The sequence below is a fragment of the Cylas formicarius genome, unplaced genomic scaffold (assembly GCF_029955315.1).
Source record: "Cylas formicarius isolate icCylForm1 unplaced genomic scaffold, icCylForm1.1 PGA_scaffold_9__14_contigs__length_23061073, whole genome shotgun sequence".
Taxonomy (NCBI): Eukaryota; Metazoa; Arthropoda; class Insecta; order Coleoptera; family Brentidae; genus Cylas; species Cylas formicarius.
This window is the reverse complement of record NW_026844365.1, coordinates 7,717,506-7,745,109: the sequence shown is the minus strand read 5'-3', so window position 1 is coordinate 7,745,109 and position 27,604 is coordinate 7,717,506. Positions and strand designations below refer to the sequence as shown.

General features: G+C 36.7%; 1 protein-coding gene across 2 annotated transcripts in view; it reads left to right on the top strand.

Annotated features, from left to right (window-relative positions):
- Positions 1-27,604, top strand: part of LOC132707171 (uncharacterized) — a 103,084-nt gene that overhangs the window by 9,074 nt on the left and 66,406 nt on the right. Inside the window, exons 1-2 of one of the 2 annotated variants that reach the window (XM_060678896.1) lie at positions 6,275-6,826; positions 27,391-27,508. In XM_060678896.1, the coding sequence (XP_060534879.1) occupies positions 27,464-27,508 (45 nt within the window). In that variant the 5' untranslated portion in view covers positions 6,275-6,826; positions 27,391-27,463. Of the gene's footprint in view, positions 1-6,274; positions 6,827-27,390; positions 27,509-27,604 lie in introns of those variants that run through there. The other variant, XM_060678897.1, reaches the window with a different exon arrangement.

Genomic DNA, 27,604 nt, shown 5'->3' with positions numbered 1-27,604 from the left:
GATTGATACGTCGACATGTTATAGTGTTATTCTCAGGTTATAGAGCCAGAATTCTATTGTTTGTATTTAATCTACGCCAGTTTGTATTTATGTTTAGTGTGCTTTACATGATAATAATGGAAGTAACACAAAAACAATGTTACATGCCCCCCTCAAACAATATAATAGCAGGTACAGAGTAAAAGGCGGGCCAGTTTCAGTGATGTTCTGAAGAAGCCAACATGATGATTGGCGAAACGTTAGCTAGTTCGGTCAACAAAAACCGACGCAGGAGGAATCCAGAAGTGTTATAAAAAGTAAAAAAAAATACATGTTATACATGATATACCATTTGAATTTTAAAAACTAGCAAACTTATTAGCATTAATATCGCGAACCTCGGCAAAAAAAAACTTTTCTTATTTTGTACGTAAGATATCACCATGAACATATCCACTAAAGGTGAATTATCAGATCGACTTTTTGAAAAATCAGCTTTCGTCATTTTGAAAACTTTATTTTTGATACTAAACTCAAGATAACAAAAGCAAACCACCAACACGAACACGTTGTTTTCCGATGACAGCGCATTTCATAGCAGATTTAAATTTTACAATTTTTAATTGCTTATATTTGTTATATAGAACTATGACATTATTTTTTTGTGAACTGTGGTTCTTTTAATAGTATAAACTTACTTTTGTAAGCAGTATTTTTCAAAATAAAATTTTGTTTATTGACTGGTGAATGAGTTAGTGATTGTACCTAATTAATTCATCCCTAATCAACCGTTTATTGGGAAAATTCGGGATACTTGAACATTAAGAATAGCCTGTCAATTGGAAATGGTCTCCAAAATTTAATTCTTTTTTTATTGTTAAAATTTTTTCTTCATATTTTGCGTTACGATAAAGATACTGAGATGCGGTTTTTATTGGTTTGACCACCTAATGGCGCAAAAAGCGCCATGTTGTAGACTTTATTCTTTTTTTAGAAAATTGTTTTTTTTTTTAGATTATGTCAGAAAACGTCACCTGCTGGTAAAATGCCTGTTTGATCGATCAACTCCCATCAATTTCCTTGCAGCAAATCTCGCACACAATTTGCATCTTGGAATATTTAACTTAATATATTTTTTTCTAGGACCGTCGGTTGTCCTTACTGGGACATTCGGTACAAACCGAGCGGTTCGAAATGTATTTTTACCAGTGCCGGCGCCAGAACGCCCCCGAGGGTGCCGGCCCCAGCCAATTTAACCCCCCCCCGCGTCACCCGGTTATGCAGCAAAAGATTCAAGATCCGCTCGGAAGTTTTCTCCGCCCCATTCTGGCTTCTCGATCTCCGGAGCGACGGGGGTTGAGGGGCGGCGAGCGGCGACGTCTATGCCATGTCTCTGTTTTCCCCGACACTTTGAAATTTTAATTAGCGGGGACCTTTATTGCTTTTCTTTCGCAACTATTCCCAATATCGTCTTCGGACGCGAGCACCCCACCCGTCAGCGGCGACGTAGAAAATATATTTCTTTCGTTGTTTCGTAAATTTGGAACCATATAGCGTTCCAACAATAGATATTAGGTGTATTAATCCTGGGTCCAGCGATTCGGATTGTTTTACGACTCTATAAACAAACGAACTGATAACCGATGACCTCTGGGTCGGATGGCGATGTGCCAAAGCATCTCAATCATAGGTCTGATTTTTTATTAATAAAAATATCTAAGAAAATAGATTATTATTGGTTTCTAATTCAATGGTAAAATGCATGTAATGCATCTAAAGATGTATAGAGTTTAAATGATTAAGAAAATCTAACTCTATCGATTTTTGAAGTATTTGCATTTAAACAGTTAAAGTTATTTTTTAGTATCTTTTAAATAAATACTAGAAATATGTAATGGTACGCGATAGGGTGGGGAGGGGGTCTTAAAAAAAACTGTATTTGACAATAAAAATTTTGGTAATAGTAATAAAAAAAAATTGAATGTTAAGCAAAAATTTTCTATCATTTTTATTTTTAATTTTCTGGAGCAACTTCCGCAAAAAATTCAGCGTATTCCCAAGCCGTCAAGTGTGACCACATCGAAAAGTGAAGAGCGTTTAAATCTGAGCAGTTTGGTGGCCAAACACGGCCAATCTACCGAAGAGGAAACTGCTCATGTAAATATCGGCGCCTGGCAACGCAATGCATTTTCTTTCAAGACGAGTGGTACATCATCCAGAAGAACCGCTAAATGGCGCTCAAGAAAATTTGACTAACGTTAGATTGACCGGCAATTCAAAAGGACCAAGGAAAAAAATAAAAGATTGCCATTCAAAGGAAGAAAATTTACTCCGACTTGTTGAGGAAGTATTGAAGCATTAGCCGCTAAGAAGACATCTAAAATTATGTTAATTAATCGTAAAAGCATAGCGTAAAAAAATTCCGTAATTTCAAAAAAAATCCGCTATAATTCACTCCTGTTTAAAGAGAATTTCCAATAAAATACATGCGTGGTTAATGCAAATCAAATTTGATCAAAAGGATCTGTGGAAACCAATTTTTTTAATTTTGAATTAACCTTAAGCTTGACGAAACTCACGTCTTGTCCCGTCTTACTAAAAACCTTTTGTTTAAGTCGTGACAATAAAACACCAGTAGTAAGCTTGCATGACGTTGGATCTATCACTAAATAGTTATTATTATTATTGCTATCGGAAACACAAACAGTATTGTCGCCAAAAACTTCAAAAAAATTATCAATAAACGCAATACACAAAATATTTGTAGGAACTCCCTTTAGAACTATCCTAGATTCCGAGATATAACTATCTTTTCCGTCATTGAGTCGGGAGTTGATATCCGTTACCACGATTCGTTCCGGATTCTGGTAAACTGAAAGACCCTGGTAGCGAATCAGAATTGATAAACCATATCTAGTATCGGCACGAGGACGAGAAAAATGAATTGGAAAATCGAAAACATATTACCCCATCATCGTTTATAAATAAAGACCGACACATACGAGTTCCTGCTCTCGTCATCTTGCTACTTTTATGCGGCGGCGCGACTTTCACTTGTTCCCGCGTCGTGATCTCAGCCGGCGGCCGCCATTTGCCGATTCGAAAATGGCGATTCTAATTGAATTTCCGCGACTTTTGCGTAACGGTACAGGGCACGTACGGAGGGGGACCCGTAGGAATTTTAGGTTATTAAACGGACGCTGGGACGTGCGGGAGGGAGCAGTCCGCGGATATTAAATTTTTGCAGGAGACGTCCGACGTCGTCGCGCGAATGCTTACTAACCCTTCGGCGTCGGCGCCGTGATTAGCCGTTGCTTATTCCGTTTTTTTTTTAGATGATTTACAGTTTGGGTTGAAAGGAGAACGAGAATAATAACTGTCATGAAAAGTTGGTAAACTGGGCAACGCTGCGTTACTACCGAAATGTGTCAAAGCATAAAACCAGAGCTCGAATCAAGTGAAAAGAAGCCACTGGCCAACATCTGAAACCTGCTCCACTATCGACTTTTCTTAAGTAAGTGGTTGATCTCTAGATCACCTATTATTATAAGGAAGATAAGAGAAACTAAAGAGAAAGAAGAAAATGGCACAAAGCCAGGAAATAGAGTTCCATCAGAGGCGATACCAGAACTTTAATATCGTCAAGTAAAACAAGTAGCCCAAGAAAATCCAGAATAACAACAGCGGCAAAGAAACACATGAAAATATCATAGATAAGGAAGACAAAAAAAGTATGGAAAAGATAATTAAGAGATCCATTGCCATGACCTAAAAGCACAATCTGAATCTATCATTAAACGTAACCTGATCTGAAATGCTCCCAGAAATTCCAGCGGAGATACTGAAGAACAAATCTACATTCAGCAGCAGCAGCTACATTCGGAAGCCCCAAATGCTATGGAGACTATCCAATAACAAGTTTAGTCGTAAAAGTCATCCACCAAAGGAATTATCGCATATATGTGCCCAAATCCCACCATACTGATCGTTTGATCGTGTTAGACATGTATAAATGATAGATGTACTGAGAAAACTGAAATACACGGAAAAAATCTTAGAATAATAGCCAACCTATATTGAAATCATTCCTCAGTCCTCAGAATAGATGGAGAACATATAGATCAGGTGGAAATCCTGCGTGGTGTAAGACATAGTTGACACAGACCTAGGCAATATATACAGCCTTAACAACCTGCATTATGAAGATGTTACAATAGAAGGCCCACAAAATTACAGAAACAACGAAAACCCATAGACTAGAAATTAACAATAGTAAAACTAAGCTTAATCATTAGCAAAAAAAGCATGAAGGGAGCAAACTTATATACAAATCAGACGACAATAGAGCGAGTCTCAGAATATCTGGAAACCATGATAAATGAATCGTGTCGAAATATCTATGGAGTAGAAACATGGACCCTGAGAGAAGAAAGCGTATCCAAACTCCAAATCTTTTGAACTATGGTTATACAGAGAGATCCCACGGACACAAAACTAGTCATACTAATTTAACACCCCTGAACTAATCGATACCGTTAAAAGTCAGACTTCAATGTGTCTTGCGGGGAAAAGGGGAAGGTCAAAGAGCGCCTGATCGAAGAAGGATTTCGTGCCTTGCGAGCGTTAGAGTTTGGTGGCTAACGAAATCGTCATAGCCCGATTTGAGGTGAGAAATATTCTTCAAGAGAATCCAAAAACAGTCCATAGTGCAGAGAGTTTTAATCTTTCCATCTGTGGGTGACTCCTGTGAAGTCAGGAGAAAAAAAAAAGATGTTGGTCAAACCACCAGAATAGAATATGCTTTGGAGGGCTAGTTTTTTTGAATACTGTTAACTATTAAATTTTTATGAAACATAGTCTATTTGATTGGGCCACTTTAATTGACAGTCAAGTTCTGTACCTAGATGCACCTATAAGTGCATTTTAAATTATGTCATCTACTTGCGAATATTTGTAAATCTAAATTAGCTTTCCAAACTTGCTAATTTTCAAAGTTTTTCATAGTTACTTTTTTTAATTAGAAACCACTTCCTATCGCGTTGAAAATTATTTTCAAATTGAAACGTGGGGATCACGCATCATTTTTAGGTTAGTATTGAAAATGGCTTTTACTATACAATTTATTATTGTCGAATCTTTAGTTTAAACGAAGAATTTGCTTCCTTTCCACCAGAGCACCATAGACAATACAACAGTGTTACCACCAAAGTTCACGATAAATTCACTACGCGGTATTTGAAATTTCCCTATTTATTTACTTACTGTATTTTTTTAATTGGCTATAAACTTATTCGAAAAAGTTGATAGCTATAAAAATAAGTGCCAATTTCGGAAAATAAAACTTTTTTTATTAAACATAAATATCTAGCTCCTACCTACCTATTAGGATATTAAGTTAATTCATTAAAACTGTAAAAGTAAGTTTTAGATGGATATTTTATTTTATTAATTTTTTCTGGAAAAGATCGGAGATTGTAAGAATAGCTTTATTTTAAGAGAAATTATTGGCATATCATCAATAATCATCGATATCAATAATAATCAATAATTCCTCTTGATACATCGTACATGTGTGTAAAATTTCATTAAAATATGTGTGGTATTAATGGTAGTTCAAAAGTTAAGACGCTTGGGACATATATTCATATGAAGTTTTATATTTAAAATTCAACATTTGACATTCGATTAATTGAATTTCCTATACACCCTGTATAGGTATATTAGTTGAGCAGAAATTACAAAATCACAACTGATTATTTAGTCTAATTCATGAAAACTAGAGTATTTTTCATAAGTTAGATGCGTTTTTCAATTCAATATGATTAATTGCTGTCATTTTGTCGAGATAGTCTCGTTTAATAAACATATCCATTAGCCCCCTTGTCGTTGCTGAAATTTTTGTTTTACAACAAATGAATTGAATTGAGATTGTATTTTAATTCATTGAAGAAAGGCCATATGTAAGAGACTTAGTCCCCGGGTCTGAGATGGATTTACATTGCTTTATGTTGGCAAATTTTTGCAAAAAAAAAAAAAGAAATTTTCTTTTAGCTTGAATTTATGTTTTACGATAAGAAAAAAGTTGATTCGCGGCTTTTAAAATTTCCTTGGACTCACGCAGTTTTCCCCAATTCCCTAGAAGTGGCAAAATTTCCCTAAAATAGGGAAATTTTCCTAGAGATGGTGACGCTCTATTAAGAGACGGCGACAGTGAGAGAAAGAGAGATGAAAGTTGAGGTTATGTTTCCGTGTGCTTTGCGAGTCTGGTTGTTATTTAGATCGACCGGGATCGTAGCGCCCAATAAGCGTCGCGGGAGCAAAAATAATCTACGCGATACGGCCGGGCACCAGACCGTATTAATCTCCCGTAATTGTCGGTAATTGCGTAATTAGCGTGATTAATAAGGCGCGGGGCGTTCCCGTAACCGTACGCTCCAGTTGTTCGGGCGATGGCGGCGCCGCCCGCGGCCGCCTCGCGAACTACGTCGCATCGCGACGCCGATTGACACGTCAGGTGGCGTATCGCGTACGCGTATCTCGTAAAGGTTTCTAATTACGCGACAATGCACTTGGCGAGTACCATGTCAAGGCGATACGAACCGGTTCCCGTCTAAGTCGAGAGAGAAACTGGGCAGCGCATTATCTATCTAAACTACGAGCGTTTGAGGCCTTGGACGAACGTACGGCCGCCAGGATCGACGGATTTAATTTGCCGAAGTTTTTTAGTCGATGCGGCGACGTCGTGTTGAGACGCCATAAACCAGGTGAACGCAGTGGACCGCTCCTTTTTCTGGAGGCCGCAGACGCCATTTTGTTTGTTTGTTTCGTGCCGGATTTTCCGCGAGAGGTGAGCTTGACACAAGAAGATGACATTTATAGGGCACGGGATATCGAGTGATATACTCGCTTAAGAGATGTTAACAAGCAAGCTAAAAATTGGTCTGTTTCGGATTATTAGATTTTTGGGGGGAAATCCCCTACGCGAGGCAGAAAGACTATAGGATGAAAGAAAACTTTTCATTTATTTAAAACCTTATTTTAGCTGTATAAGAACATAAAATAATACTGATGGTGTAATATACATTAATATGTCAATTAATTAAAAGAAGATGGTATAAGATATGAAACAAGTTTTTAAGATACTCAGAGATTAGAGTCTGTGGCAGTTTGGAGAATTTATACAAAAATAATGTATAGGGAGACGAACAGAATGTAAAAAACTAAAAACACGTTAAACATGTCCAGGGACCTTGATTTTCTCGAAAATCATTTTAGATATTGTGAAATGTCCCCTCTTCAAAGGGTGAGATTTAGGGCACCTCTTTTTAAGGGTCATTGTTAAAATTTGAAAATTTCATCGACTAACTTTTGAGATGTTGCTTCAAACGTTAAAACAGAAAACAATTAATGCTACAATTTTCTAAACATTTTAAAATTTTCGTACTATTTTCATTGTGAGGGTCGAGACCCATATAATTTTAAACAAAGCGCACTAAAAATTCTTCTATATATAATTGTTATTATACTTTGATGATATATGGAGACAAGTCCAATTTTATGTTGGGTGGAATAAATCAACTAAAAAAAAAATAACTCTTGGGTACCTACTGGTAAAATCTATTCACGTCTAGAGAGGTGAGCTTGACGCAAGAATACGACATTTGTAGGGCACGGGAAATCGAGTGATATACTCGCTTAGAAGATGTTAGTTAACAAGCAAGTTAAAAATTGGTTTACTACATCAAACTTTAAAATGACAAAGAGAAAAATACATGGTTATTAAAATTACAAAATAAAACAAAAAGTAAACAAGAAATAAAAACACTTTTTATTATTTGTAACTATTCTAGTAGATTAATAAATATAATTAAAAATAACGTGATATTAATTAAGAAATGTTTTTGTGTATTCTGTGCTAATAATTTAAGTCAAACATCTCAAAAATTATTAGAGATATTTTCAAAAATTTAACGGAATGTTGAATCTCGCCCCCTGACGAGGGATCTTTCAATAATAATTTGCAAGTAGCTAAATTGTTCGTTATTTTCAAAATAAATTGACGTGCTCCCGGATTTTGCAAAATCGTTTCAAAAATGCGGAAAAAAATTTTTTGACCTAATTATCAAACTTAGTAAACTTAACTTATTCATAAAAGTATAATAAAGACCTTTAAACAGAAGTACCACTTAACCAACTTCCCTGTATAAATTTCATTATTTCAGTTAAATTTATTTTATTTTTGGAGAAAATCGTCCTTTAATAACTCACACCCTGTATTCATTATGCAGAAAGAATAACGGAAATCACTTGTGAAGAATTTAGAAGAAATACTTTTTGAAGAAATTTTAAAATTCAGACATGCAGATTTGAGATACAGAGAGATCTCGAAAAACATGCATCAATGCATATTGAGAAGCGAACAACATGGAAAACAAAAATAGAAGAATATTTTTACGTAAAATATGCAAAAAAAATATCTATAGAGATATTGAGAAACTGGCAATAGAAAGTTATAAATAATGTGCGTAAAGAAAAAGTATATATTGAGAACTAATATAATACGCTCCATATTCGTATAATTTTTTTTTTATTATTATATTATAAAAGTGCAGAGAAATATTATATAACAGAAATAGAATAAGATTATAGAAATAATGAAAAAAAACATTCAGCGAAAAACTTGTATTTTTACTGATAAGATACAGAGCGCTATGAACAAGAAGAAGAAGGAGCAATATGTTAAAATTGAGCAAAATATATTGAGAAATGAGACAATAGTGAAATGAACAAAGTTGAAAAATATACCAAAATACACAAGGGTTGCAGTACCAAGAATGTAAAAAACTACAAGAGCATTCCGTTATAGCATATTATGCAACAACTGCGGTAAACGGCATTTGACTCACGAGTTTATTTGACACGAGCGGAGCGAGTGTTTAATAAACGAGTGAGTTAAAAAGCTTTTCTACTCCCGTCTGCAAAATACCTAATTACGCACCGATCTAGCGTGCGGGAAGCATCGCTTTACCACGTCAGTTTCGTTTCCCATGAAACCGAGCCACTTCGGACATTTCCGGGTTTTTACCTCACGGGTTTGGGAGCAATCGGAATGTTTCGGAGATATTTCCCACGCTTTGAATTTTGACGTTTGTCAATTCTGACAGTCATGTCAGTGAATGTATTCGTGCTTTGTGAAAATGTGCCCAAAAACTAACGGTCGTAGGAAAAGTATAGTATGCACACGTTCGGTAAACTTTTTGACTCACTGGTTTATTAAACGCTCGCTCCGCTTGTGTCAAATAAACTCGTGAGTCAAATGCCGTTTACCGCACTTGTCGCATAATATACTATTGGGTACATTTTCGCGAAACACGAATACATTCACCGACATGACTGTCAGAATTGACAAACGTCAAAATTCAAAGCGTGGGAAATATCTCCGAAAACATCCGATCGCTCCCAAACCCGTGCGGTAAAATCCCGGAAATGTCCGAATGGCTCGGTGGCTTAGGTATTTTATAGACGGGAGTAGAAAAAATGTTATAAGGACGAGAGAGCTCATAGTTTTGAAAATTTGTGTAATCGATTTTATTCGGAACATGGAGACATCAGATGTGCATTCAAGAACATTACTTTGAAAATACTTTTAAGAAGCTATTCAAAAGAAAACTGTTACTAAAGTTCTAAGATATAAGGAACAATTAATAAAAAAGAAAAAACAAACTTGGAATAAGTATTGCAAAAACAGATAGATTTTTTTTTAAAACATGGAATGCATTCTCGTTTGCAATATTTATTAATATTTAGGGGGAAACTCATTTTTTTTGCAAATTACTTGGCGGGTCGCGTCTTGCTAAGCGATGTCGGATGGAATGGAAGAAAAACTGAACTCGAGAAAAGAAATTTATATTGGAGAAGATAACGACATAGAAAAAGAGAACTAAAAATACGTTCCCGTCTGGGAGAATATTTAGAAAAACTAAGACGTGTAAGAGAATATTCAGTTTGAACAAATTATTACGACTTTTGACTTTTCCAATCTCGCTACTCAAATTAGACGATTCTTTCCTTCGACGGTCCTGCAAAAACGACAAGGGCGCGCTCACTACGGGTACGGGGAAAGTCGAAAGTAACGTTTCCCGTGAAAATGGCGCCCCGGCGATTTTGCGCAAGCGATATTTAACGCTTCTCGAGAGCATAACATTCCTCGTTCCGTTTCGAGTTTGTTTTATGCACGCCCGTTTGTTATACCGAGCGTTTTTTTTTTCTCCGATCGCCCGTCGAACGGGCGCGGCCCACTCGCATAACGGTACCGCCGCGGTCGTAGCGGATTCCTTGCGCAATTTCTTCGATCTCACAAAAAATAAATTATAGATACGTAGGCAAACGGTCGACGATGCGTGACAGGCTGTTTGTTTTTGGCGCCGTTTTTTCATTCTACCGTCGCCTGCTCCGCAACTAATGGCACTAATGGCAAACATTTTGCTCGAGTGGGCCGTAGTACGCCATTTATCGGTAGAATTAACCGTCCTCTTTAGTTTAACCCGTGCGAGACGTATGAGCGTTCCAAAAATTCTCTCCTTCACATCCCTTGGGTGGGTTTTTGTCCACTGTAACACATCTACTTCTATCTTCTATTATTTGCAGGCCATCTTGATTATTCATTGCTCCTAGGTTGGCTAGTTGGTTGATTGCTTTGTTATCCCTCCATTTTAGACTAAAGGACGTTTTTCTTGGGGCTATTCTTGGGGAAATTCTTTTTACGTGATCTGCCCATTATAGTTTCCTGGCCTTTACTATATTAACCCATATTATCCCAAGCATAAAAAAAATTAAAAAAGTGCTTTTTTGCTCCGGCATTATTTATTTTCTTGCACTTAAGAATGTGTCAAAAAAAAAAATAATCTCGAAATATACAAAAAAATACTGGTGCGTAAACGAACCACTGGGAAAAACATTAAATAATGTATTGGGGCACATAAGATGTAACATATCATTTATACATAAATATACAAAAGAAAATTCAAATTCGACAGAAAACAACTAAAAGTAGGTTGTTTTCCAAATAGAACCTGATTTGATCCAAAAAACGCATAATATTGGTATTGGTCCTACTGGTAACACCCGGTTTCATTTTTGGTAATATTTTACAAAGCATGAAGTATGTAAATACACATTACACTTATTACAAACGTAGACTGTGGCAGATTCTACACCTCCTTGAACAATCATGAGGTGACCTTGATTATCATAACGCACTTCATCTATGACAGGTATAAGATTTCTTTGAGTAATTGTTTTATCAGTTTTTAAAAGCCGCAAAGCAATGCAAGATTTCAAATCAAATCAATCACTTCGTCATCAACAAACAGGAAAAATATTTCAAGCGGAGTTTTTCCAGAAAGCCTATTTTTTAGTTCCTCACATGATCTAAGTTCATCGGATACAGGTATGTGAGAGTGAGAGTGAGCTCATTTCCATCTGAAAGTAGAATCAAGCTTGTCGTTTGCAGAAAGCATACGTCTACTTTTGAATTCCAGGGTTTCATCAGCTATATTAGGTGTATGTAACTCGAACGTTCCAACTATATCAGTTGGTTCCCCAAACTCTTGTAGATTTATGTTATCGTTCATATCTTCTTCGTCAGTCAAGGCATTCACATTGGGTGGAATATAGACCGCGTCAATATGTTCTGTAAATATTTTTTTACTTTATTTTTAGCATTAATTTACAAGAAATGGAATGTTACAATACATAAGAATACGTAAATGCAATTAATTCTTACGACTTTCATTGTTATTGTCTTCAACCATCACGATCTCCTCCTCTAATTCCTTTTGAGTCAAATACCTCGGAAATGGCATATTTTACGAACTGTAACGTTCACTGCACAGGCACAAACTAATACTAAAGAACACGCTAATTGTTGGATGTTTATTCTACATGCGCTGACTTGTCTAGACTTGCAATAACAAAGTTTTGTTTCACAGATAAAACCACTGGTGCGTTCACGCACCAGTAAATATTTTCAAAAAATAAAGCATAATCAATGTAGTATTTTCAATGTATGTTTTCTGCGATGTAATCCACATGCTATAGGAAATGGCGATACAAATACAAAATATTTTTTTTACTATTTTGGATTTACTTGAAAATGTGATACGAATTTATGTACCGCTTTTGTTAACGTTTGAAGTCATGCATAAGATCTTTCCTTCACACATAAATTAGCGATTTCTACTGTTTTACGTCCTTTAGTAGTGATAATGATAAAATTTCTAAATTGATGTGCCAAAATATTTCCTGGATGGAACAAAATGGATCCACATCTGTATACAGTTCTTTTACCTCCAGGTTAGTTTTTATTCGGTATTATCCTGTTACTTCTTCCCTGGTTGGGCTGAATATTTTCCTGTGCATTCTTTTCAAATAACCATAGGCGCTCTTAACAGGTTGAACAGGTTTCTAGCTTTTTACTATTACCTATTACTTATTTCTTCTGTGATGCTATTGTCTTCCCTAATACTCGTGCTCAGAGATTTGAATTGTTTTACCCGCTCAAACCTGTAGTCATTGATAGAGAAGTTTGGTCCTATCCTATCTCCTATCAAGATATATATATATTCGGTCTTATCTTCATTTATTATTCACTTATCTTAGTAAAGTGTCTTTCAGATTGATTCTGCTATTGCCAATCAGGTTCAGTTGATGTCTCAAAGAGTCTCAACCTTATCTATTTACTCTAGCATTATAATACACCATTGGGAATGCTAAGATTGACACCAAATCCATAATTGGGTCTCAGGTTCGAAAATGTGACCGAAAAAATAAGTTTAAATTGAATAAGACACCTGCTTGAGTCCATTTTTAATGTTGAAGCGACCAGAGTAGTTCTGCCCTGCCCGTACCTTACATCTTGTATACTCCGTGTAAATTTTTATCATCGATATAAGTCTTTCAGAAGCCTAGCTTTTGCATTACATGCCGCATCTTCGCTTCGCTGCTGAATGACTACTTAAAATTAATGAACATTTGACGTAGCCCTCTGTCGAATTCCCAGCTTTTTTCCATAATTTGTTTATGATTGGGAAAATCTGGCCTATGGTGGACTTTTTTTGGTCTGACTCCACCTTCGTAGTCCTCCATTATCTCTTGATTCTTTCCACTAGAATACTGTTATTGGATTTTCCTTTCCCCATTAATTTCTGACTATTTTTTTGTTCAAAATATAGCTTCAATTATCACGGCCATATTTGAATTCGCAGGGAGTTGATGCTTTCGCTATATTTTACGAAGGTCTCATGCAACAGCGGGAGACAAGCACAAGCGCACCCTATATATTATCCACTACTCTGGAAGACAATTCAAAAACCTTATTAGGTTTGTTGTGTTTATTGTCCTGAAATTGATTTGTATCGGATATATCCGGAGATTAAATTAGCATTAGATTTAGTTGACTTTTATGACTGTTCTGACGTAGCAATTATTTCAGATTTAAAAAGTGCGTTAGATTACACGTTCTATGCTAGACGTGGGTAGTTGAAGACCAAACTGACTAATTTCCTTATCTAAAAGAACAAGAAGAATTTTTGGTGCCGCATTCCCTGTTTCGAATACCTGGTGCTTACGTTTTAATGCTGCTTGAATGGTTTAGTCCTTAGTTTCAAGGTTTCGAGTTAAACAGGGCGCAGATCACCCAGATTGAGATGTAATCTTTGTAGTTTTCCAATACATTTAACAAGAATAAGAACAACGGAATCAAAGAATGTACTGTTTGAAAAGCCCTTATATAGAAGAACCTCTCTCTCCTTATACGAAAGTTTTAGTACAAATAACTTTTCAACTCCTTTGTCGACGAACTTTATTTTCTTTCATCATCGCGTAGAATATGTTGCTAAAAGTATTTCTAGCTTCTTTTTCCAGCCCGTAACTTAAGTTTATATGCTTTGGTTTTGCTGTTTACTTTTCGCTTGCTGTTCATTGATAGTTGAATATTTATCTTCTTTAATGATGACTTTCTCTATTATGTATTTTTATCAGGAGAGTGGTTGTCCCTTCTAGTCCCCTTAAATTAAGGTACCCTCTGAGGTTTCTGGTTAGTAAGTCACCATTCACCAAGAAAACTGGCCGAATGATCCTGGCAGTCGTGACCAATAGCAGTAAAAAGAAACTTGCACGACAATTCGGGGAGTTGCCAGCGCCGCCCGCGTAAATTTTCCTTACTTTTACTTTGCCGCGAGCTTAATGCTAAGGCCGACCAGTGACAAACCCCCGTGGAATTCCTCCGCGTATCAAAATTCGATGTCGCGCTTCCTACCGGCCCAATTTCACTTTGTAATACAGGCGAAATGTTCGTCTTGCGCCCACGACGCATTGTTAGGAGCTTGTGGGCGCGCCTTAACGTCGTATTTAGATTTTCGAGACACAAAATAGTCCAAGAGCCAGTAACACATGTTTCATGAAGTGTTTGATGCGTCCCAAAGTCCAGTTTCTATGAGATAAATAGCCAGAATTCTTGTGTTGACTTAGCCCAACTCGGGACACCAGGTACTGCACATAATGGAAAGGTGTAATAAAATTGATCCCGAAAAAAGTGTTTTATTCAGAAGCCAACAAACTTTAATCCAAAGTTTAAATAATTTTAACATTAAAATTTAATAAGGCAGACATTTTTTAATCCTCCTTCAAGTTTTTGATTAATATACAATTTGAAGTGTTTGATTTACTTTGAAATTTTAACAGTCCCTCAATTAAATAATAAAAAAAATAATTACAAATAGCCAGACACTTTTTCTGGGGTTTAATTGCCAGCAGACATGAAAATATGTGTTATTCAAAATAGGTAGCGGCTACAGTTACAGTACCGATCACCGTAGTAGCTACACTCTCGTTCTACGCTCTCACTGGTTGTTGTCCTTTACCAGCTGTATCGGCAGTACATTGTATATTTTACGTTAACCTTAGTGGTTGTGAGCACATGTTTTAAGATTATTTTTATAATAGCTATGTAAATCAAGAAAGTTATTTATCAAAAAGTATCTAATTTGTTACTAACAATTTATAATAATAATAATAATAATAATAATAATAATATACGTTATTACACAGTAGATACACAGCAACACATAGAGTTATAAAAAATAAACACAAGTTGAAATGGACAAACGTTGGTTAAAACACGAATTAAAAAGTGCACTGCAGGTACTCTTCTTCTGGATAAGCAATCGTTTCACCTCAGCGTTAAACTGACCGCCGCCCGAAGTCCGTCTCATCCCAGGTGGTGGTAATTTATGAAAAAGTTTTATAGGAAGGACGATTGAGCTATTTGCTACCGAACTTAATTTATGTTTTGGAATATCTGAAACTACAATGTTCATTGGTTGCACGCGTACATATATTCTCATTGTAATTAAATTTAACCATCGTTACCGCATTCAATATCTATGGACCGGGAAATGTCAAAATTCGCGTTTCAATAAATATATTGCTGCAGGAATAATGTTTCGGTTGAAAGTGCATTGTACGAATAATCCTTTTTTGGAACAAAAATGTTTCATGCGGTCAGGAGAAATTACCCCAAGCAGTAACAGCATAATTTAAACAGGACTTAATATACGAATAATAATATAGCAATAAAAGTCTATAATCGCCCTAAGTTACGGATAATTTTTTGAGTATATAGTCCACCTGATGCCTGCCTCTCCTTGATGGTTTTATTAATATACTTAACAATTTACAGTAACTTTTTAAATAAAATGTCTAGTGAAAAAATAAAAAGTGTATCATATGTGATGTGTAAAAAGAAAGATGCTGGAAAAGTTAATTTATTTACTGAGGCTGCGTTAAATAAATGTCGAACCACGTTAAAAATCCGACAAGAATATAATTTAAAGTACAGTGATGTTATTTTACTATTAAGAGTGTCTTCTGAGAAAGGTTATCATTGGCAACGTTACTCATATTTTACAAGTGTAAAAAACAATATAAACAGAATCTTTCAACAATTTCTTCAGAATCTCCTTCAACCTCGAGTATTTTAATACGTTCTGTCATTTTTAGTAGTATTCAAAGTATTTATTGCCTATGATTTAATGTAAACCTAAAGTTTTTTATAAATAATTAAAAGAATTTTTTCTGAAAAAATTGTTTTAGATGTTTATGCAACGAGTGATCAACTCCTTCAAAACATGGAAATAATAAATATTTCTGATAATTATAATCAACCTCTGAAATTAACTATATAATTTAATCGTGAAATTTCCAATGATAACTTCATAATCTCCTTTTCTCCATGAGATTTTGAATTTAAACTTTTTATTACGACTTAATTTCACAATTTAAAAAATGTTGTGTACATAATTGAAAATTTTTTAGTTCTAGTCAAAATTATGTATTATAAATTTATAGCTAGTAAAGCACCCGTGGTCAACAACCAATGAGAGCGTAGAACAAGAGTGTAGCTACTACGGTGATCGGTGCTCTCACTCACACCGCTACCTATCTCTTTCTATTTTGAATAAGACTTATTTGCATATGTGCCGGTAATTACACCCCGGAAAAAGTGCCCGGCTATTTGTAATTATTTTTTTTAATATTTAATTAAAAGACTATTAAAATTTCAAAGTGAAAAAAATTGGATAGGATAAAAAAAATTGGGTAGGATAAAATGTATGTAAACCCTTAAAAATGTCTGCCTTATAAATTTTAATCTTGAAATTATTTAAACTGTCGATTAAAGTTTGTTGGCCTCTGAATAAAACACTTTTTTCGGGATCAATTTTATTACACCTTTCCATTATGTGCAGTACCTAGTTTCCCGAGTTAGGCTAAGCCAACACAGGTTTTCTGGCTGTTCATTACTTGGACGTTCCACTTTCTAGACTGCTTTTAAGAAAAGAATTATGGTCTTTTTACCTGATAGGTGTCTCTACTCAGTAGATGATTAAACACTGTATTTGAATGTGATGTGAGCTGCTTAATATACCCATATATGTGTTATATGTAGTATCGAAAAGCGAAATAAATATCTAGCTATCTATCTATCCTATTGGCCATCGTCCAAGTTTCTCAAGCTCATCGCTTTGCGAACTCCCTCGAGCTATGTTCTTTTTGGACTCCCTCTTTTTTTTCGGTGGTGTGGTATCCAATTCATTGCTTAGCTAATCTGTCGTTGTTCATACGCTATACATGGCCATACCAGATCAGTGGTTCTCTTTCGATGTCAGTTATGTTGTCTTGGAGTCCCATTTTTTCCCGAATACTTTTCCAAGTATCTCCTATGTTTTGATATATTTTTACTTCATTTTTCATTCAGACAGTTAATTGCTTTTCGTGACTGTATGTTCTTATTTCTTTATCATCCCAACCGTTTGGTCCTGTGTAATCCCTAGGTATTCTGTGAATTATTCACAGGCTTCTATTTCTTCTAAGTTTTCCAATTGTAGGTTACTATTTTCCCTTCCTATGCATAGTTGTTTCATTTTTTCAAACATTCATAGTCAGTCCCCAGACTTTTTCTAGTTTAGGTGCCATATATTCTAGGGCCTGGTAGTTTGTATATTATCATAAGCTTTTCAGAGATCAATGAATAAGATATGTAGTTCTCAATTAACTGCGGACCTTTTCTCTATTATCTGTTTCATACAGAATATGTTGTCCTGGCTTGACCTTCCGGCTCTAAATCCATCTGCTCTACTTCTTCTATGAACTCTGCCTCTATTAGATCTCTTAATATCTGCTAATTCAACTTGTAACTGATATCCCCCTGTAATTTTGACACTTTGTGGCCACTTTCCATTGACTAGGAGCTTGCTGACCATTCAGGCACTTGTTAACGTTGTCATTAGTTTCGCAGTGCCGCTTTTTAATAATTCAAAGTATATTCCCTCTGGACCACATGACCTTCCATTTTTTTTAGTTTGGTAACCGCTGTTGTTACTGTTTCTTCTTTAATTTGTATATATATTGCGTTCTTGGTTCTGTCAATGGTTCTTGTAATGCTGTATCCACTGCTGTTCTGATATAATTTGAAAGGATATTCTTTTGGTGCCTGTATTAATGAATATCCATGCTTCTGTGCACCTTTTTAAGCCAATATATCTGTCTATTTCTTGACATTTTCTATAAACCATCTCATTTTTTGTTGATTTATTTTATTTCGCGTTTCTGTCTTAGCTCTGTTATATGCTTCTTTGTCTTCTATGGATTTAGTATTTAACCATTTCAGGTACAGTTTCTTTTTGTATTATATTGTTATATTGTTGTAACTGCCTTCGAATGATATATTCTTAGACAGGTTGGTGTAAGTACTGTGTGCTTTCATTGAGGAAACTGTCCAATTTACATTTCGGATAATTTGTGAGGCCATCTCCGCCTTCACAATGATTATTTTGATTTTTTTAGGTCGTAGTCATCTTGGAATATATATTTTAGCCCGTAACAAGTACCAGTTTCACTTTCAACTCTAACGTCCTGTAACTGCAAGTGTGTTGATTGCTTTATAATTACCGACTTTAATTTTCTAGTTTGTTGCTCTCGGGTATATTTATTTGTTATCCTTAAATCCTTTTGTGCGCAGAGATCGATCAATCGTGCCCCATGACCGATTATAATGTCTTCACCGTAGGGACTGACTCCACTAGTTTTTGAGTTTCTTAACTGTCCGACTGTTCAAATCGCTTAGAATTTTGATTTCTGTTGTGTTTCCGATGTTTGACAACACTTCGTCGGCTAGCTAACGTTTCGCCAATCATCCTCTTGGCTGCTTCAGTTTGACTAAAACTGACTGAAACGTTAGCACCAAAAACCGAGAAGGAGGAATCCAGAAGTTTTGTAGAAAGTATTCAGTAGCTTGTGGAAGTGTTTTTGAAAAATTAACACTTCGTCGAGTTTTCCAAAAAAATTGGTAATTTGGATTTTCCCTCCAACCTGTGATCGCAGTTGTCTTTTCCTAGCCTTTAACTACAAGGCAGTAACTTCCCCTGTACCCTAGAGAAAGGCTCCTCATAAAGTGCTATTATCCGGGCCAGATGAACCCTGGATTTTTAGCGAGCTGTTATACCTCTATCACTCCTCCTTCCCTACGTCTTACATGGCAAGCTTGTGACTGGCATGGCGGAGTTCCCTTAGAGATTAAATAATATATATTGCTTAAGGTTCAAATTAAAGGCTTATGTTGTGTATCTACGAAGGGCCGTTCGCGAGTTCTCTGGTCTGTGTCGCTAGCGCTCATGCCATCCGACGTTTCCCGATTCAAATGGCCGTCGTTAAAATAGAAACTCGAGAAATAAGAAATAATGTGCGTAGAGTGAAAAGAAACAAATCTGTGATCTGCGATCGCCGCGACGAAAGAGGTCGCGTCCAATTCCGGAGCTATTTACTTGTTAGATTGTCGAGCGCGCGTCGTATTAACAATGGCTCCCGGTGTAACCCGCAGAGAGCCACCAGCCCGTGTTCGAATACGGGGTATATAAATCTCCCGATACCGAAAGGCACTTTCCGACGTTGGAAAGCCACTTTCACGCGACGCGACTTTATTTATCGCCATCTTGTTCCGCGTACCCCCCGAACCACTTATCTGTGCCGCGTCCGACCGGAGGCACAGATAATAACTGAACTTTATTTGTCGTACTTTATGTCGCAGAAGATAAATCCACGCCACTGGCGCAATAAGTCGTAACATTTCATTATAATCCTTTCTCGGCGCTAAAACAATCGAACCAGGAACCTTTTTTTTTCGATTTTGGGATTGTTTTTATCCATCTCGGGTGACTGTTTCGGCCTCGACAACATGTAGCGTTTCGACGGCGCGGCAACGTCGCACTGAATTGGACGATCGGGAGACTTTTGTTTTTATTCCCGGTGACCGGGTGACTTTAATTGCGTACCCGGGACGCCGCCTTGATTCCGAGTGTTCCCTTTTTCGCTCCTTTTTGCGCTACCGAAACGAGATCATTAATTACCGCGTTGTATGATGGAATGCCGCCTGATGAGCGCGCTCCTAATTGATAAAATGATTGACTCCCGGCATTATCTCGTCGACGACGGGACGCCGACGGCGCGATGATAAAAAAATCCAAAGTTGAACTCTGCCTTGGGGCGATAGTCCCGTCTGCGTGAGTGGCGCGTAGGGCATGGTGGAGCCCTAAGAACACTGACGCACGTAAGTTGCTGAACCTAGACTTCAACCTCAATAGCACGTTGACCAGTAGCGTATCACCCAAATAACAGTGAATATCATTTTAAGTCATTTCAAAGTGAGTAATACATTGACGTAAAAATGTCGAGCGGATCTCCAGTAACTAGAGTAGCACGTAAAGGCACTACTCTATGAAGCACGTATATCCCTCATAACCCGATGGATAAAGATACAAAAGAGCCCTAAAAACCCAAAAAAAAAACAAGTTGGGCGCACATAAACTGCCAAGAATTGCACTTGAGGAATGAACTCATTAAGCACGTAGGGAGCTAAAAACTAAAAAAAAAATACATTGAGCGGTAACCTGAATAGCATATAAACCAAGTAGGGCGTAGAGGTCATCAGTAACTAGGGTAGCACGTAATACACTAGATGAGGGATCACGAAGGGCACTAACCTGAATAGTAGAGTAGAGTACACCACTCCTGGAAGCACGTAGGGCGCTACCCTGAGCATAACATGAATTGCTAAACCCTTGATCGCTTACTCGACTAGCACGTAAGGCGCCAACATAAAAGCACGTAGGTCGCCGAGAATCGAAGAAAACGCGTATTACTATACAATGAGGCGCACGTAGGGCGCTAAACAGAATAGCGATAGAGTTTTTGTGCGGAACGGGACATAATATAGCAAATTTATCGATAATATGCGCGCCATTTTCGGCGGCAATTCTGTGATAAATTACGAATTATCCGGCCGTACATTGTCTCGCAAATCTTGACAAACGCCAATTAATGTATATAGACGCATTTTTCGCGTTAATTAAAACGCGGGCCGAATTTTGTCGATATATAAATGCGGTTTTATAATAGCGGGGTGGATGGGAATTGTTAGTGCGCGTAGGCACGGGGTGAGTAAAACTCGACGTCGAATTTGGGAAAAAATTATAATTATATTATAATAAACCTCCGGCTTTACCAGCGGCTCGAACGCGCTGACCAAGCAAAAAACGCGCAACAATTGCAACAAAACTTTCTATTCGTCTAGTAAACAATTTGTTTAACTTTCGCTTACGTTGTCTGTTGCGGTCTGCGAACGTTTTACCAACTACATCGACGTTATCGACCGCTTTTGTGCGAGAAAATTTCTCCGTTTTCGGAAATCTCGTGATTAAGGTAATATCGGGGTCGCAGTTTCCGCCGGATTAAAACACGCGCGCCACTGCCTCGAAACGTTAAAAGCCCCTTTAATTTACGACTGTAATCGAGCCAGGTTGGGGTTCAAACACCCATTTACCCGCTCCGAACATTTAAATAAACGTACGTTTTCTAATAAATAAACCCGACGCAATATTAGCCGACATTTTTATTTCGTCCGTCAAATAAAAGAAGTGTGTGGCGCAAATATACAGTGTGTCCAATTTTGGATATAAGCTATGAAGGTTACACTCACTACCTACAAAAGAAATTGATTCTTTTAGTTTTTCATAAAAATTTCCAATAATCTTCGCTTCGTTAACAAATTGAACAATATGTGGATTATTAGCCTTTACCCAAAATTCTCAGTTATAACGAACTGAAACTTAACACAATGTGCTAGAATAATGGGTATTAAAAATGGGTATTAAAAATCTGGTGAAAGCGCCAGGTATTGAACAATAAAATACACGTAATTGAAATAAGTACCGCCACTGTTTCACCTACATGACAAAGAACGCAACATCGCGAGAAGGAGATAGGACGCTTATTTCGAACATCGAACATTTACGTCACTGGGCTCTTCCCTATTGAGACACATTTTATTTTAACAAACACCGGTTAATAAAAAAACAAACATCACTCTCAGAACAACAATTTAGTAGTTCTTATTCGCTTTTTTAGCGTTATTTCCAACAATACAACTAGGCAAAACTGATCAAAACTAACCAAAATTAAACAAACATCACACTCAGAAGAACACTATATTTTTGAGTCATTTCAAAGTGAGCAATACAATGACGTAAAAATGTCGCGCGGATCTCCAGTAAATAGAGTAGCACATAAAGGCACTACTCTGTGAAGCACGTACATTGAGCGGTAACCTGAATAGCATATAAACCAAGTAGGGCTTAGAGGTCATCAGTAACTAGGGTAGCACGTAATACACTAGATGAGAGATCACGAAGGGCACTAACCTGAATAGTAGAGTAGAGTACTACGTAAGACACCACTCCTGGAAGCACGTAGGGCGCTACCCTGAGCATAACATGAATTGCTAAACCCTTGATCGCTTACTCGATTAGCACGTAAGGCGCCTACATAAAAGCACGTAGTTCGCCGAGAATCGAAGAAAACGCGTATTTACTATACAATGAGGCGCACGTAGGGCGCTAAACAGAATAGCGATGGAGTTGGAGGGACATAAATTAAACAAACATCACACTCAGAAGAACACTGTATATTTTTGAGCAGCAAGTCACGATTCGTCAAAGAAAAACATCGATTCCTTGAACTATACGTTTTCGACTATACATTTTTTGCACACGTTTGTAATTCTATTGAATTTGAAATTGATATATTCCTTGCTTGTATTCCAGTCGCGAATATGGTTAAATCATGGGATCTAGGAGGCCATTGAACAGGTCCGTGTCTTTTAATGCAGCGCTGAGGAAAGTTCTTTTCTAAATAACACCTCACAACACACGAATTACGGCGCGGAGCTCAGCTTTTGTTTAAATGTGCCATAGGAACATATTCCAAAAGCATAAAATTTTATTGATGCAGCTAGTAAGCAATTAACGACATTAAACTCGAATCTAGCTTGTAGCTGATATGTTGATTTTCCAGAACAACTTTCGTGTATAGGTATAGTTCATCGAACCATATAAATGAACTTCCAAAACGGGTTATTATTAATGTTATGTAAAAACCATTTACAATAACGGATACGTCTTTGGGCAGCTCCGTAACGTAAATTTTGCGCAAAGCTGACTTTAACAAACATAGCCTCATAAATTGTTTGTAGTTTTCAAATAAATGCATCCATAATGAGACTAAAAATTAGGCAGGTAATTTGGTAAGATAACTGAACATCAAGGCTTACTGTTCAAAAAAAGTAAATCTTTCTATACTGCGAAAACTAAAAAAGTGTTCCCGTAACAAAAATAAAGTAGGGTCCCCTAACTTGGTGACATGTACACTTAGTTCGAAAATGGCAATGAAATTTACGCGGAAAGTTATATAAGGAATAGTTTTCTCATTTTCTATTGGTGGAAAGATAACTAAGCTACGAGGACGTCTAAAACTATTTCGTTTTCAGTTTCGCTCAGTATATACCCCAAAAATTTTGTTCTTACATCTTTGACACTTGATAATAGTGTCAAAAAAAATCATAACTAAAATAGCCTTATGAATACATGAAGACATACAAATAATACTCTTAGAAGACTGGCGACATAAGCCAATTCTTGCGAAGAAAGCAACGGATGTAAGCTTGTAGAAAAATCAAAAATTGCCCGATGACAGCGGCGTTGTCAATAGCTGCGAAGGTAAAAATATTAAAAGTTCTACCTCAGAACTGTCAACAAAAAAAATCAATTGAAAATCGTCAAGCATTATAAACAGAAAATACATGAAAATATTGTCTCCGATGTTGCTTTAGTATCTTTATGTATTTAAAATTTACATCAAATGGGACTTGTCATTTATTTGACAACTATCTTATTTATTTTATACAGTTCGCACAGTCGCATATCATTCCGATTCCCATTCTTTTCTTTCTTTAGCCTTATAGGAATATTAATTCTATGATATAATGTGTCCCAGATTCGCTCCTATACACAGGTTAAATGGGGAAGTTTTTTCCTAGCCAGGGCGGTTAAGTTATCAGCTGTCGAAATGTGACATTGTTCAGACACTTTTTTAAGACAAGTAAGGTAGCGTGTATGACATACTTCAATCGTCTTTTGTCTAACTTTCGTTTTTCTTATGGTCGTCATATGGGATTTTTCGATTTTTGTAAAATCTGCAGCTCAGCGATGTCTCGCAAGTGCACAAAAGATTTTGTCACACTTCGTAAAGTCAGGTCTTTATGGTTTTTTAAGTAGACCGCGATTTATTTAACATTTACATTAATTAACACATAAAAAAACGCATAAAGTCATTGAATTGTCAACAGAATATGAAGATAAAAGGCGACTTCTCAACAAGTCAGATGTGTTTTTTAAAAAGAAAAATTAGAAAAGTCTTCGTTAAGTTAATTAACACTTCAACAAAATTTGCATCGAGAAATTTTTTGAAATTTGTTTTTCTTACAACCCTTGCAAGTGTATTTCCATTGATGTTTCCAAATGTGTCCAAAACTCTTTTTCTCAGGAGTTTTTATAATCTCGGGAGGTTAAAAAAAATCGTAGACTTCGTTGTTTGCGTGAACCCCGAGAAAGAAATCAAAGGGTGAAAGGTCAGGCGGTCTAGGAGGCCAAGATATTTTTTAGAATTTAATGAAATAATTCTTTTGTCAAACTGCTCGCTTAAGAAGTTCCTGACGTGAATAGTGAATTTATAATTTTAATAAGAGAAAACGTACTACTTATTAAAGTACAACTTAGATACTTTCGAATTATTTAACGTCAGGGTCAGGGGTGAAAAAAATGTAACGAATAAATCATGGCCCACTAATAAAATAATTAAGACCAAACTGTGCGAATTGTGATAAAATCCTTTATGGCCTTCGACTTGGGACATCAGAGAACCGAAAATTTTATGATCTTTTCAAAATTCGAAAAACCCAATATGGCGACTATAAGTAAAATGAAAGTAAAGGCGGGTTGCGAAATGACAAAATACGATTGAGACATGTTATATACGCTATCTTATTCGTCTTAAGTTAATGTCACATTTTGGCAGCTGTCAATTTAACCGGTTTTGAGCCGATATTTCCCAAATTCATCTTAAATCTGAAACCGGTTAATAAACAACATTTATAATTCGGGAAAGATATCAGCCTACTGGCTAAAGTCAACATTTATACCGCTGCCTAAAAAACCAAGACCTCTCAATATGGCGACTATCGAATGATTAGCCTCATGTCACACGTGCTCAAGATATTTCTGAGAACTATCCACACAAGAATATATAGGAAATGCGAACTTCAAATAGACGAAAATCAATTTGGATTCCGAAACGGACTAGCTACACGTGAAGCACTCTTCTATCTGAAGGTATTAACACAAAGATGTAGGGACGTGAACGTAAATGTGTACGTATGTTTTATTGATTTTCGCAAAGCGTTCGACTGCTTTCGAAAGATGATCGATGAACCAAATTTACGTATAATTTCAATACTTTACTGGCGACAAACGGCAACAGTTAATATTGAACAAAATACGTAGGATGAGATACCAATCTGGAGGTTTGGCAGGAAACCATATTTAGCCATATTTAGCGAGGCGCTGGATGAAATTAACAGCGGAATAAAGATCAATGCACCACCAGTACCGATATAAGATACGCAGATGACTTTGTCGTCATAGCAAGTAGTTCAACTGAACCTCAAAATTTCAAAAAAATATCGTCAAAACTAAAAATATCTAAATGTTAAATGGGAAACTAGCTGAACAAGTAGACTTAATAAAATAACTCGGAGCCAATCTCGATAGCCAGTGTAACCCGAAGAAAGACTTGTCGATAATTGAGCAGGCGAAAAAGACATTCATGAGCATGAGGGTACTTCTTAGAAGTCTTATGAGAATTGTCTCTGTCTTTAATTACACACTGATTTTGATGTTTAACTGCTGTTTGCTTATTTTTGGGGTACGTTTTTCCAAAAAAACGCCATATTTTTGCTCTATCACGTGTTTTTTTTTTGTAGAGCTCTCTATGTTAAAAATATTACTTTATTAAGATACATACCTACGACATGAATATGTTGGTTCCATTTTAGGTATGATTTTTATGAAATTAAATGTGATTTGGCAACACTGGATAATCTTAGATTTCTCTGCAATGCATCAGAGTTGGCGCAGAAGCGTCAATACAGCGTTGTAACGTGCTTATGCGCAGTTTGGTTGTATTGGTCGTCGTGCTACTGTGTTCGTCGCTGTTGTCTTCGTTGTTGCGTATTTCTAGTGTTCTACAACGTATAAATATGGAATGAAGACGTTGTGAAAACAATCCCAATAACTTTTGTTATATATGTGGTAGTTATGTCGTAGTGAAGCAAAGGCAGACTATAACTTGAGTAACTAACTAAAATTGGCCAAAACAGACAAGTCCTGGGCTCCCCATACTGTTTAAGCTTTAAGGTTTGGTGTTTCTATGGTATGACGAGAGTCTAGGAATCACAGTGATGATTGTTATTTTTGTTCGTCTAATGTTCAAGGATTCAACAGAAAAAATAAGAAACAAATTATGTATCCCAATTTTTGCTTTGTTATTCGACCAGTTCCTCATGGATCTACCGCCCCAAAAGAACTAGAAAACGTTATATCGTCAGAATCAGAGGAATCCAATTCCGACCAGATGACTCAGATTTCACAGAGCCCAAAGTGTTATCGTTAAATAAATTGAAAACTACCTCCTTATTTAGCCGAAACAATTCACTCACTCACTTGTATCTCTCATTACTCTTTTGCAATTTTTAAATTTGAGATCCGTCGTCGGTTCTCCTCCTTATGAAGTAAATGCCTCAAAACAGGATACATCTGTAATTTAAGTTGGGGATTATGAACACAATTTTTTTAAAAAAAATTATGTTTTAAGAGCTTCAGGATAGAATATGAACATAAGAAATACCTACCTGTAATGCAGTTATTCTGTTCTATATTTTATGCTAATTTTAATTAAATTAAATTAAATGTGCGAAAACGAAGTAACAAACATCAGTCAACCAAAGGGAGTAACCTCGGTATGTAACGACGGTTTCCCTTCGCATCCGCATCTCTTTCGCTTAGGATTATGATACAAGTTACAGAGTCTCAGTCCAGTTTCCTCAGTTTTGGATCGCCAACCTTCTCAAGCAGAGGGCGTAGTAAACGATAGCGAGTATTTGAAAAGAATCTTTTTTTTTTTTAATCGTATCGACATTTACGAGCCGACATTTCGATAGTAGCCGGTGTATCGTTCATTGCGCTTTGCACTTTTTCGTAAGTAAAAGTCATCGGGCTGCGAGAGAATGTTGCCCCGGCGACCCACAGCCGCGGGCCGTTCGTAGATCGCATTCCGAACGGATTCGAATCCAGCCGATCAACCCCGCACATCGAAAGTGTTTTGTCAACTTTTTTTTCATTCTTGTTTCAGCGTCTCGTCCGTCATCCCTCGCCCTGATATGAACACAATCATTTGAGCGGACCACGCGCAGAACTCACGGAAAATGGAGACCGAGGAGCTCATCAAACTAGTCGACGGGATATACAAGGTGAGAGAGGGTAGTTACGGTTCTGACCGCGCGCTACGCAGCTGGAATTTCGTGTACGGTTACTTGGCGATTGTTTTTCCTATCGAAATGCAAAAC